At 41.6% G+C, this 13,172-nt stretch overlaps 1 protein-coding gene and 1 pseudogene across 2 annotated transcripts in view; one reads left to right on the top strand and one right to left on the bottom strand.

Moving 5' to 3' along the window:
- The window catches only part of BOD1L1 (biorientation of chromosomes in cell division 1 like 1), a 57,461-nt gene extending 45,785 nt beyond the window's left edge, over positions 1 to 11,676 (bottom strand). For both annotated transcript variants that reach the window (XM_039468358.2, XM_003934727.4), the window contains exons 1-2: positions 11,301 to 11,676; positions 3,845 to 3,969 (exon numbers count right to left, since the gene is read on the bottom strand). In XM_039468358.2, coding sequence (XP_039324292.1) covers positions 3,845 to 3,969; positions 11,301 to 11,537 — 362 coding nt within the window. In that variant the 5' untranslated portion in view covers positions 11,538 to 11,676. The remainder of the gene's footprint in view (positions 1 to 3,844; positions 3,970 to 11,300) is intronic.
- Positions 11,677 to 11,832: 156 nt separating this feature from the next.
- LOC141583975 (splicing factor C9orf78 pseudogene) overlaps positions 11,833 to 13,172 on the top strand; it is a 358,102-nt pseudogene continuing 356,762 nt past the window's right edge.

Raw genomic sequence — 13,172 nt, forward strand, 5'->3', positions numbered from 1 at the left:
CTATGGACTCCACAATTTTTTTTTAACTAGCAACAAAAAATAAGCTTTTTATAAGCATTAGAGTCCCCAGAAAAACCAAAGAACACACACAAAGGATAATTTCATCAATTACAAAATAAAAGAAGAAAAACTTCAGAGAAAAAAAAAAGTAGAGAAACAAGACTTTTGGCCTTCTTTTCATTATCTTCCTGCTATAAAAACTGCATGATTTATTCGTTCAACAGTTATGTAAAAGTGTCTTCAACATAACAGGCACTACGGCCGCCACTGCATGGCTACAAATTAGACCTGGTCCTGTTCTAGTTGGGGAGGCAGACACAAACAATTAAGACATGAGCTGACAGGCACTAGTATACATTATGCACTGTAGGAAAAGCGAAGAATAAGAAATTATTAGATATGTCCAAGATAATTTAAGAGTGCTTCATGAAGGAAAGACATTTGAGTCGAGTCTTGATTTCTACAGAAGGGAAGGGGAAGAAGGATACATGGAGTTGAAGAAATATCATATACAAGAGACAGAAGAGTGACGAGGACAACAATCATTTCAACAATGTGAAATGTGCTTCCACACAAAGGCATCTGAGTAAAATACAAGAACATGAATTTATTTTAAGAAACACAATTAAATCTTGTTTCTTCCTAAAAAAAGAAGTGGAGGAGTCAAAATACCCAGGAGAGTGCTGGAAGATCAAACTGCTAGTCATTTCTAGCTGCAAAGCCTCAGTCTCTCTCTGTAGAATGGGTGAGAAGCCATATTTCCTTATATTTTACTAATGCTATTTCTGAGTGTAGTTCCATCTGGAGTGCAGGATTTTCATTTCTGGAGGCACCTTGTCGCCTTGCGAAACTACAACTCTACTTATGTGGGCCATAGAGAAAAATGAGCCAACTCAGCACAAAGTAGGTTACCTGCTTTTTAAAGTTCTAAGATTAAAAAAAAAACGCAAATCCTGAAAATATTGTTACATCTTAGAGGTGTATTTAAAATGTAGTAGGTAGAAAAGATATTTTTAAAAGCAATCTTAAAAAGGTTTTAAGGTACAATAAGATATACACACACAAAAATTAAACTAGCCACTCCCAAATTATTGCTTCAGTCTTTCTCTGTTTGCCTATATTCTAGCCTCTTGTCCTGCAAACAAACAAAAATACTTCTACTTTAGTCCTTTCTCACACAGAGGTCAGCTCTGATCTTACAGAAAAATGGAGTCCAGTGCTAATTACCATACTGCACTTAGGGGCCATAACTGCCTCACCCAAGTGGGGAGGAACTGCAGCCCTAGATCAAGGGCAAAGGCGAAATGTCAACAGCTGGCGTTTCTCTGGTTAAAATTACTTCCTTGTCTTCCTTTTAAATTCTGTTTAGTTAAGATCATTATTCAGTTATCTAGGATTTTCAGATTTTGTTGTACAAATAAAAGCTTAAGTAGAATAAAATTTTCCCTCCTACCGAGTCAGCAGATCAGCTATTAAGTTGAACCATCTGAAACTGCTGGTATTAGACTATTTTTGTCTTACAAAAATGGCAACTGCAGATAGCTCAACCTAACTGAGTCAAGTATGTCTTAAAGCATATGTATGAAAAACTGTTTGAAATTATATTTATTTATAGGGACTAGTCCATCCCTATACCTTCAGATTGAACACAACTAAATAATCACTTTAAAATGTTATTATTAGCATCACAAAATGACAGAAATGAAATGAAAATAGTTCATTTAAAAATAAAAATAAATTATATAGTTAGAAGAAAATTCACAAATGTCCCAGGAAAAACAATGCCTAAATAATACAAGAGAAGGCAGCTGCCTTTCCTCTTTCAAAATATCTCCAGAAAAAGAGATTCCTCATTACTCAAAGGTAAACTGCTCCAGTATTTAATCTCTGATGCAGCCACAAAAACCCCTTACCTCTCACCAAACATGATTTTGTGATCACAATGTCTTACTGATACCGCAGTAATTTTAAGTACTTAATTTTCACATGTTTAAGACTGAGTTTAGTTCCCTTACGTAAAAGAACAGAATGACTGCCCCCTTACCTTATAGATTTTATATGCTATAAAAGTAAATGCACCAGGAAGTTTGCCTTCAATCTGAGTGTCAATGTATGAAGAAAAAGAAATATATTTACCAGATGTATGAAGAAAAAGAAATATATTTACCAGACTCCCAAAATACATGCTTTTAAAGCAATGCAATCATTTGTGAACAGAGAGGCAGCTATGCAAATCACTGAATGAAAGTACCATGTAATCGGTAGAGCTCTGTATAAATGTGTGTGAAGGGGTGCTATACCCTACTGCCACTCCCTGATCCCCCACTCCTAAGCTATTTTGGTCACTGTTCTCCGAAGACCTTCGTGGAAAGGAAAGGCAGCAGGCCTGCCACCCAACAGATCTCTCTTGTTTCTACTTTTTCTAGAAACAGCTTTGACCTTTTCCCAGCAGGTATTATTATGCAGTCCTCTAATGGCATCTTTTGATCTCACCTGGACTCTTTTACGGGTTCCTCACACATCCTTTAAAATGTAGACAACAAAGCTATTGTTAATTTCCCTCTTTTCTTATGCACAAGGTGATACTGTCTGAGCCCCAGGCTCCTGGTTTCTAGTATTACCTGTGGCTAAATAGGTTTGTCTTTCAGTCAGGATGTGAATTTTGATTTGTGGGGCTTCCTGTTGGTTGAAACTATCAGACTAGAGAGGCTTTGGAGCGGTTCCTATGGGACAAAAGGAGATTAAGAGGTGGCAGGTATAAAACAGATTAGTTTAACAGTTTAAAAGCTATACTTCATTCTCAAAGATGTACTTAAACATAAATACTTGCCATGTCAGGGAGACTGAATGCTCTTTAAATAACTTAGTCACCCTTTTCGAGGGTATAGCAGGGATAGAAGGTCCTCTAGTCTTTGCAAATATTTACATTCAAGAACAGGTAGTGGCCAGGTGAGGTAGCCTATGCCTATAATCCCAGCACTTTGAGAAGCCAAGGAGGGAAGATCCCTCGAGCCTAGGAGTTGGAGACCAGCCTGAGCAACATAATGAGACCCTGTCTCTACAAAAAAATATAACAATAAGCTGGGTATGTGGGTGCTCAGGAGGATGACTTGGGAGGACTGCTTGAGCCCAGGAGGTTGAGGCTGTAGTAAGCTATGATCATGCCACTGCATTCAGGCCTGGGCAACAGAGTGAGACTCCCTCTCTCCCTGCCCCCAACAAAGTAGAAGACTGTAAATCTAGTTTTCTAAGGATGCTCTAACTATTTCAGTTCTTCTAATTCTCGTTATCTTATGTTCACTCAGAATGGCTCTGATATGTAGAAACACTTTGGGCAGGGGTGGTGGTGGAGCTATATTATCCATAGTTAAAAGTCACTGTAAAATGCAAAGCGGGGGTGGGGGGGCGGCGAGGGCACTGTATTAAAAGAAGACATGGACTCAAATCAAGAGAAAATATTTTCATTTCAGTAATCTTTAATGTCTTTATTTGTAAAATAAGAACAAAATAAAGCCTGCTTGCTCTCTTAGGGTCAAGAAAAATAGTTTGTGAAGGCAACTGTGTATATCATCTATTAACATTATATCTAGATTTTTTCAAAGTTATATTGTTATTTCCTTCCTTCAAAGGTCTACAGGAACAATCAGACTGTTAAAATTTACAGGGAAATGTGAAGTAATTAGACCTAAATTCAAAATTATACTACATCACACGAAATAGCCACACCAAATCTAGTAAAATTGTCAACATCATTATATGAGCAAACTTGTACGTAATGTCTGCATTCAGGCAAAGTAGGTTAGGACATTTTAAAACCTGCCCAGACTCTATTTCTGAGACTTACTTGAGGACTTGTTGTCTAATGTTGTTTCTTAGCTGGTTCTTATTGAGATGGGGACTCCATGTGTGAGTTGCCAAATGATTTGCAACAAAGTTGTCAACACGTTGTCTCAGATTCTGATAGGCAGGCTAGAGAGAGAGAAAAAAGTAAGTCTTCAGTGTTATACAATATCAATATTGATCTCTCAGAAAAGTATTTTTAACACTGTGACAACAAAGTTTCACAGTTTCTGACAATTCTGCTTAAAGATAACTTACATTCATTCAAATACTACTTATATTGTCTAAGACAAGGTGTTTGGAAATGTGAGGAATACGAAGAAGAAAGATACACCTCTTATCTATAGACAGAGGACTGGAAAATAAGACACAGAAGTGTTATTATTAGATGATTTGAACTTAAAATGGGAGAGGAGCTGAGGAAGTATGCCTTCATTGAAAATGTGGCCTTTGAGCTGGAAAAATCAATTTCACAGTGTAGCTGGGAATGGGAATGGCTGGCTCTGCAGATACAGTCGATATAAACAAAGAGCAAGTAGATGAGAAAACTGGAGGCCAGGAGCATTTAGTGAGCCCCCATATTGGTGGTCCAATTTGGCTAGAAAAGAGAATACAAAAAAGGCAGACAAATGATATTAAGTCAGAGGTTGGGACCAGGTGCTAAAAGGCTTTGGGTACTTGTACAAGAAGTTTGGAATTATGGGGTAGAGAAAGGGAACCCACTACACGTATGAGCAGAGTGACAGAACAGCTAAGCTTTCTGATGATTAGTCATCCTAAGTGGAAGAGTAAACAGATATAAACTACTTTCAGGAAAGCATGCAATAACTACAGTGAGGAAGGTCTGCACTAGGGTGGCAGAAATCACCCAAGATAAATTATTGAGGGACAACTACTGAACTAGGCATTCAATCTGAGGTAAGGCAGTGGTTCTCTACCAAGAGGGATTTTACTGCCATCCCCCAAGGGACATCTCACAATGTCTGGAGACATTTTAGGTTGTTACAACCGATGAGAATGCTACTGGCATCTAGTGCGTCAAGGAAAGGGATGCTACTGAATATCCTACAATGCACAAGACAGCCCCCACCCACAGCAAAGAACTATCTAGCCCCAAATGTCAACAGTGCTGAGTCTGAGAATCCCTGATATGTTCCCTAACAGGAATGTGGAGAGGAAACACATATTATATCATCTCTACTTAAAGAGACATTGCCGGGAAGGAATACATGACCAGCACGCAGGACTGCACTTCATTTCTAGAGGGTATCCCCCACCACTGATGTTCTTTCTACTTTGCTTCTATACGGCTTTTAATGTGGATGAGTTTGAGTGTCCCTGAATAATATTAAGCAAACAATGTACAGCCTCACCTTCTGCTATTTGCCTCCTTTCAGCGTCAAAGTTTATACTCCAGTGATAAATGGTCATATCTGTACCTGCCATTCCCTCTGGTTGTCCATCTGACAAATTTCTCACCTTCAGATCTCACCCTAATCTGTGAAGTCATCTTGACACCGAAATTAGGCTTATGGGCTCTTCATCCACATTCCTACTGTTTTCTATATGTACTACCATTCCAGCAATTCTTGCACTACATTGTATTTTGGGGAGCAAGGGGTATTTATCCTCCTGTTAAAGTGTAAGCCTCCTCTTCTACTTCCCTTACTCTTTGTTTCCATATAGCCTATCACACTGCTTGGCAGATGAGCAATTAAAACATAGTTGTTAGCTGACTGTGTAACTATCTCTAACACAGAATGATAAAGGTTTTATCCCTCTGAAGCCCTTTCATCACTTCCAATTTTCAGGCTTTTTCTGATACTTATTTCCTATCCCACAAGGGAGTCTTATGATCATTTACCATGTGCCTGTCCATTTATTCAAAATCAATATGAACTAAAATTAATTCTGTTTAAAAAAATTTTTTTAAAACAGAGTCTTTCTCAGTTGCCCAGGCTGGAGTGCAGTGGTGTGATCTCAGCTCACTGGCACCTTCACCTTCTGGGTTCAGGTGATTCTAATGCCTCAGACTTCTGAGTAGCTAGGACTACAGGCTTGCACCATCACGCCTGGTTAATTTTTGTATTTTTAGTAGAGATGAGGTCTTGCTATATTGGCCATGCTGGTCTTGAACTCCTAACCTCAATTGATCCGCCTGCTTCGGCCTCCCAAAGTGCTGAGATTACAGGTGTGAGCCACCATACCCAGCCCTAAAACTATTTCTTAACCAATACTTTCTCCCCAGTGATACAAAAGCCTAAGTCTCCTTTTCAGTATTCCTAAATCTAACACGCATTCATTAGGCTCTAACATCACAATGCATTGGGCATTCTAGTCTAGTATTCCCATAACAATTTCAAATTTGAACTACTCAGCAGGTAATTTTTCTTGTTTCCAAGTTCTCCTTTCAGTAAAAAGTTAAGTGACTACAGATATTAAATATCCATTGAGAAGTATTCTCCTAGGAACATGTGCCCACATGTACGTAAACACACACACACACACACACACACACACACACACACACTACACATACTTATACCCATTCTTTCTTTTTCAGTACTTAAGGTCAAAAGTCTTAGAGTATCCTTGAGTCCTCCCTTTGTCTTCTACTTCACATTCATAAATTCTCTCAGCACCAGCATGAAAATACACCTAGAATCTGAAGATTTCCCACTATCTTTACTGACCCCATTCTGTTCCAAGGCATTCTCATCTCCTGTCTGAATTATAACAGCTGGCCTCCTTGCTTCTACCCTTACTTACAATAAAGTAAATCTTCTAAAAATAGGGTAATCATTAATTCACTGACCCATTCAGATCACAACTTAGCTTGAAAAGGGAGCATTTACACATGGTCAACCCATCTGAAATGGAAGTCAGACCATGTCCTTCTTTTGCTCAAAACCTGCGAATTGCTTCTGAGCTTGAGTAAAAGCCAAACTCTTCTGATGGCTCCCAAGATCTGCCAGATCTCCTGCCTCAGTCTCCCAAGTAGCTGGGACTAAAGGGCCTGCTACCACCCTTCTTGTCACTCTCTCCTTAGTGGGTCTATCTCAGGTCTTCTACACTTGCTATGCTCTCTTCTTGGAATGCTCAGGCTCCAGACAGCTGCATTGCTCCTTTGATTCCTTCACAGATGGCTCAAATATCAGCACGATGAAACCTACCCTGAACAACTTACTCTAAATGCAACAGTAAGCCCATCTATTCCTCATCTTGCTTTTTTCCGTAAGACCTATCATACATTATTTGTTGTCTATTTTTTTTTTCTGCTAGGATGTAAGCTCTGTAACAGTGGGATGTTTGGTTCATTGCTGTATCCCTGGCATCTAAAAAAATGACTGTACATAGGAGTTGCTCAATGAATGTTTGTTGGGTGAATAAATTGACCAGAGGCCATTTATAACAAAGACAGTGTCCAAATAATCAGACTTTGTTACTTGAGAAGAGAGGTCCCATATTTACCTGGTTAGAGAGATCCCTGAAGGGCCTCTTTATCTTCCCTCCTCACACTCTACAACTGCTAATCAATGCAAAGGAGACAGAATGGCTTTGTAACCACTAAGCTTGCTCCAGAGATCTGGATACTGGTAGTCTGTAACTGAGGAGTCTTCACAGTAGTTGGAACTTAGGGTTGCCCATGGTTCCATTTCTTTGGGTGGGAAGAGCTGACTTGGTCTGCTACAGTCAGATTTCTCTCCTGATTAAGGACTATCAATGACCCTGGGCAGTTTTGGGGGGTTTCTGTGGTCTTCTGGAGTATCAGCAGACTTTGGTACTTCTCATCATGGTTTAAACACTACATGACAGTTTTGCTCTTAGAGAGCACCTGGAAGCTATCAAATGTCTTGATTCTTAAATATGTATGTGACTGACATAATTCCTTATAACTCTATATGCTACAAGTTAAGACTTTTTGATAGAAAGCAGGTCAGTCTTTGAGGTTCAATTATCAACAGCATGACTCCACAAGTGGCAGATGAAATGCAAATATTCCATTAATGTGATGCTCGTTTGCATGAATAGGAAATCTTACTTCTACTTTGGCCCACTCATCACATTGATATGAATGTTATGTTCTGATGAAGGAAACTTTGGGTTTTTTGTGGGGGAAGCAGGGCGGAGAGAGGAATAACTTTTTTTTTTCAAATAAGAAAATGAAGTATACAATGGTATTAAATGAGAGAAAACATTTTTATTTTATTATTAATTTATTTTTTTGAGACAGAGTCTCGCTCTGTCACCCAGGCTGGAGTGCAGTGGTTTGATCTCGGCTCACTGCAACCTCTGCCTCCCAGGTTCAAGTGATTCACCTGCCTCAGTCTCCCAAGTAGCTGGGACTACAAGGCTGGACTACACACCTGGCTAATTTCTTGTATTTTTAATAGAGACGGAGTTTCACCACGTTGGCAAGGCTGGTCTCGAACTCCTAACCTTGTGATCCACCTGCCTCGGCCTCCCATTACAGGTGTGAGCCATGACGCCTGGCCGAGAACAAATCTTTTAAATCAAATTAAAATCTACCTAATTGCTAACTAAGGGAGTGGAAGAGAAGGAGAGAGTCATGGGGTCAAGGAAGCAACACAACCAGAGCATAACCTGTAACATAACCAGGAGCAGGTACAGAGGTGAGTGGCGAGGGGAAAGAGATTTTGTGGGAGAGTTCAAGTTAGCATCTGAGTGAGAAAAGAACTTGAACCATAGCCCAAGTGTTCTCTTTTGTCTGGGAGGGTGTCATTTCAGTTATAATTTCTCAAAGCAACACAAATATTAGAAATTTTCATAATTACTAAATGGTATATGTACTTTTATTGAAAAATGTGTTTTGTTGCCTTTTATTTTTATTTTATTTTATTTTATTTATTTATTTTTTTTGAGATGGAGTCTTGCTATGTCTCCCAGGCTGAAGTACAGTGGTATGATCTCGGCTCACTGTAACCTCTATCTCCCGGGTTCAAGCAATTTTCCTGCCTCAGCCTTCCAAGTAGCTGGGACTACAGGTATGTGCCACCACACCCAGCTAACGTTTTTGTATTTTTAGTAGAGACGGGGTTTCACCATGTTGGTCAGCCTGGTCTTGAACTCCTGACCTCAAATGATCCACCCGCCTCAGTCTCCCAAAGTGCTGGGATTACAGGCATGAGCCACCATGCCCGGCCATATTGTTGCTTTCTAAAGTTCCTACCTCTGCGGCTGAATATGTCTTATTAATAGCAGAAGACGAGTTGAGCATCAATTCTATTCCTATTTGTAATTTTTATAGTTGTATGCCCTGAGAACCCTTGTTCATATAAACAAATACTGTGCCTTGGAATGAAAGAGTTTTGTTGCAGCAGTATCATTCAATTCTTGACCTCAAAAAAGAGGCTAAGAACATTAAAATAGGTTCTTACTCCATGGTTCCTGAACTCCCTGAAACTATATACGTTATTAGGTTGATCCTCATGAAATTGCATATAGTCAACCATTCTGAAGTAGAAAAACAGCAGTTTAATGTGTTATTTGTGTATTTTTCTTGAAAGTCCTAACTTTTTCATTAAATGGTCAGAGCAACTGTGCTTCCCTCAGTCCCTCCAAGAAAGGTTTTAATACTTTACTTTGAAGGGTGTGGCAGGGATATTATAGGCACGTAACAATAATATTTTGTGGGAATAGGAAAATGAAAAGGTTGCGCCTTACACACTATAGCAATACATTATAATTTTTAATCCGTATACAGTAATAACTTACAGATCCATGAGTTTCTGAGAACAGCAAACTGAAATTTCTACTTGTTGAATACAAATAACTAACTTTATTTGGGTAACATTTACTTGGCCATGTCTAATCTTTTCCCATTAAATAACAACAAAAATAATAAAGGCAACAAGCATTACTTCTAAAAGTAGCAGTGCATATTCCTTAAGACAAAAGTAAAAAAACTGTACTTCCTAAACAGACACCCCCAAGTGAACTGAATTCTCTGGTGCTAAACCTCCAATATCCTGAAAAATCACATTTTACATAGTAGGCCCAGTACGAGTTCTTATAAAGAAAGATGTACCCAGATATTCAAGAGAGTTTTCCAGAAGAGATAGTGGAACTGTGTGTAGTTCACCTGAAAGCTTCGGAAGAATGTGTGGATGTTGTAAACATGCGTTTCTCATAGAAATAAGGCTCCAAAGAACAACTAAACATACTATGAGGAAACCCTCGGCCGGCACGGTGGCTCACGCCTGTAATCCCAGCACTCTGGGAGGCTGAGGGGGGCTGATCACGAAGTCAGGAGATGGATCATCCTGGCCAACATGACAAAACTCCCTCTCTCCTAAAAATACAAAAACTAGCTGCTCTCTTGTAATCCCAGTTATTTGGGAGGCAGAGGCAGGAGAATATCTTGGACCCGGGAAGCGGAGATCGCGCCACTGCATTACCGCGTGGCGACAAAACGAGACTCCGTCTCAAAAAACAAAACAAAACAAAAAAACAAAAACCCCTCTCATTTCAAAACTCCAATCCAATGTACCCAACTAGAATTAACAAGCAGACAAAAACAACTCCTACAAACCAATTAATTTTCCAAGACGCTTTCTGCTTCCAGAATTCCTGACTCTCTACTGTGGTTTTCCATCCATCTCACTGACTGCTCTTTGCTGGTGTCTTTGGCTCATTACTTGCCAATCCAGCTAAGTTTACTTGTTCCTGCTGATGTCCCTTTCACTCTGACATTTACTACAAAATCCCTTCCCCTTTCCAGCCCGTCTTTTTGGACAGGGAACCTCGTTGTTGACCTTTCTCTCCCCTCCATTACTCTCCTGAATCTGCTCTTTCCTGTCCTTTCTCCACTTCAGTATCTGCTGTCATCTTTCCTGTATCTTTTCCCCACTGAATGACTCGGTTCTGTCTACCTCACCTCCCTCTCCCTTCTCACCTCAGAATGGTGACATGGCCTAAGTTACCTAAATCATGCAGTAACCGCTAGAAACCATTCTGAAGTCCTTTCTCAGGTTTGCCTCCTTATTTTCGCACCCCTACCCCCACGATATCCAGCAAAGCACACTGCACTCTACTTGATTCAATTACAATGGGTGATTTCTCCAAAGGACAAACGTTCGTAGCCCTTATTGCCCAGAAACCTTAAAAAGAGAAGGCAAACATAAGTGCGATACAAAGTAAAATAGTAAGATATCAGAATGAATACAAAACTGGGCACTGTTAGCCCAGTTTCCAAACCAATTCCTGTAAGAACAATGCCTTAGTCTTGCTCACTGCGCCGAAACCATGCCTGGCACGTAGTAGGTACTTAAACACAAGTCGGTAAAACGCCCCAATGGACATGCTAACGAATGAACACACTGTGCTCTGGACAGTGCGTGGCACACAGCTGCGGCTCCAAGAAGAAGCCGCCGCGAAAGCAGCGCGCCCTTGGGTCCTCCCCTTCCCCCGCAGACCCCCAGACCCGGCGCGCTGCGAACCTTGGTGTCCACGTCGGCCAGGCAATCTCTGCGGAACTGGTCGAAGAGCCCCTGGCTCTTCAGGTGGTTCACGATCATGGCCACGAGCTGCGGGTCCCCGGCGCCCGCACCCGCGCCGCCTGCCCCGGCCGCGCCGGGGCCAGCCCCGGGGCCCGGCGGCGGCGGCGGTGGCTGCGGCTGCGGCGGGGGAGGCGGCGGCGCTGGAGGAGGCGGCTGCGGCTGCGGGTTGGTGGCCATGGCGGCCTGGGCCGGGGAGGGCGAGGGCTGTGACCGGCGGGCGCTCCTGGGAGGCGGCGGCTGCACTGGTCCCGCCGCCTGAGTGAAGCCAACGGGATGTTGTTACGGAACCAGCAGATCCAGGGCAACCCCGGAAGTGAAAGGGAACGAGGGGAATGGAGGAAAAGGCGGTGACAATGCTGACTAAAGTCCGGCAACGGAGGCCGGGAGGAGCCAATTTCGGCGTCCCCGGACGCTAGCGCCCTCGCGAGGCCGAGCTGCGCCGGAAGCGGCGGCTGCGCCGGAAGCGGCGGCGGCGGCGGCGGCGGCGGCGGCGAAGGAAAAGAGGAGGCCGCGCAGGACGCGGCTTGTGGAGTTTGAGCCACCGGCCAGGTCCTGGCGGTTAGGGCTTCTACCCGCGCGATACGTGGGGCCCTAGGACCAACGGGGCGCTGGCTCGGAGCGGGTCTAAGCGAGGGCAGTGAGTTTCTGACCCCGCTCCATCCGCGACGGCATTTTAGTCCTGCCTCTCTTGCTCCTGTGTCCCGGAGCCATAGACAGTTATAATGCGAACCCTAGGTGGATCTGCGCTTTCTAAACTCGCCCAGCCCTCGTCGTTCTCATCCTGTGATCCTGCACTGTTCTTGTCCCAGCAGGTAGCTCCAGGGTCCTTCTGTCTCTCTTTTGCCTGCACACCCCGTTTTCCCTTGGGCATCCCTTGTTGCTGGCCGTGTGCCTGCAGATTAGGCCCGATCCCTCCAGCCCCTTCTTCCTGTGTGCGACGACAAACCGATGGGTTTTTAGTTTTAGGAACTTTGTTATTGATTACTATGACTATACCAGGTGAAGCATCTGTAGCATATGTTATGTACCAAGCATGGTGTTAAGTGTTTTTACGTGTATTAATTCATTTAATCTTTGGACAGACACTAAGAGCTAGGTCCGATTACTATCCCCAATTCTCAAATCAGGGAACTAAGGCCCAGATAAATTAAGTATGTTGGGTAAGGTTACACAGCTAGCAAAAGACTCAGTAATCTTTAAAATAATTATTAGCACCTGATCTGAGCAACATACACATTACAAATTTTCATAATTATTAAATAGTACATGTGATTTTATTGGAAAATGCATTTTTTAAAAAGTTCATACATCTGTGGCTGAATTATTACTAGGAGAAGAAGGGTTGAGCATCAGTTTTATTCCGATTTGTAATTTTTATAGCTGTGTGCCCTGAGAAACCTTGTTTATATAAACAAGTATTGTGCCTGGGAATGGAAGAGTTTTGTTGTAGCAATGTCACTCACTTCTCGACCTCAGAAAATTAGATTTGATGATCTATGAGCTGACTTCAATTAGGCCCTTTTTCCATTTTATCGAAAGCAAAGAGTTGAAAAGCACCTGGTTGACCAAAGGATTTGTTTACTTAATCTTTATTTTTTTTCACTTTTTCAGATTCTGGGAAATATTCCAGATAGGCTTTACCAAGATACCAAAGGACTATGAATTAGACCTGTTTTTTTTTTTTTTTTTTTTTTTCTCAATGAGATGTACCTTTAACCAGATATACTGAAAGTTTGGGGACTATCTAAACATTGTTCAATTTTATAAATAGTTTTGGATAAGATTTGTTACTAAGTGGTTAAATTATGTTTT

This window comes from Saimiri boliviensis, chromosome 3 (genome assembly GCF_048565385.1).
Source record: "Saimiri boliviensis isolate mSaiBol1 chromosome 3, mSaiBol1.pri, whole genome shotgun sequence".
Taxonomy (NCBI): Eukaryota; Metazoa; Chordata; class Mammalia; order Primates; family Cebidae; genus Saimiri; species Saimiri boliviensis.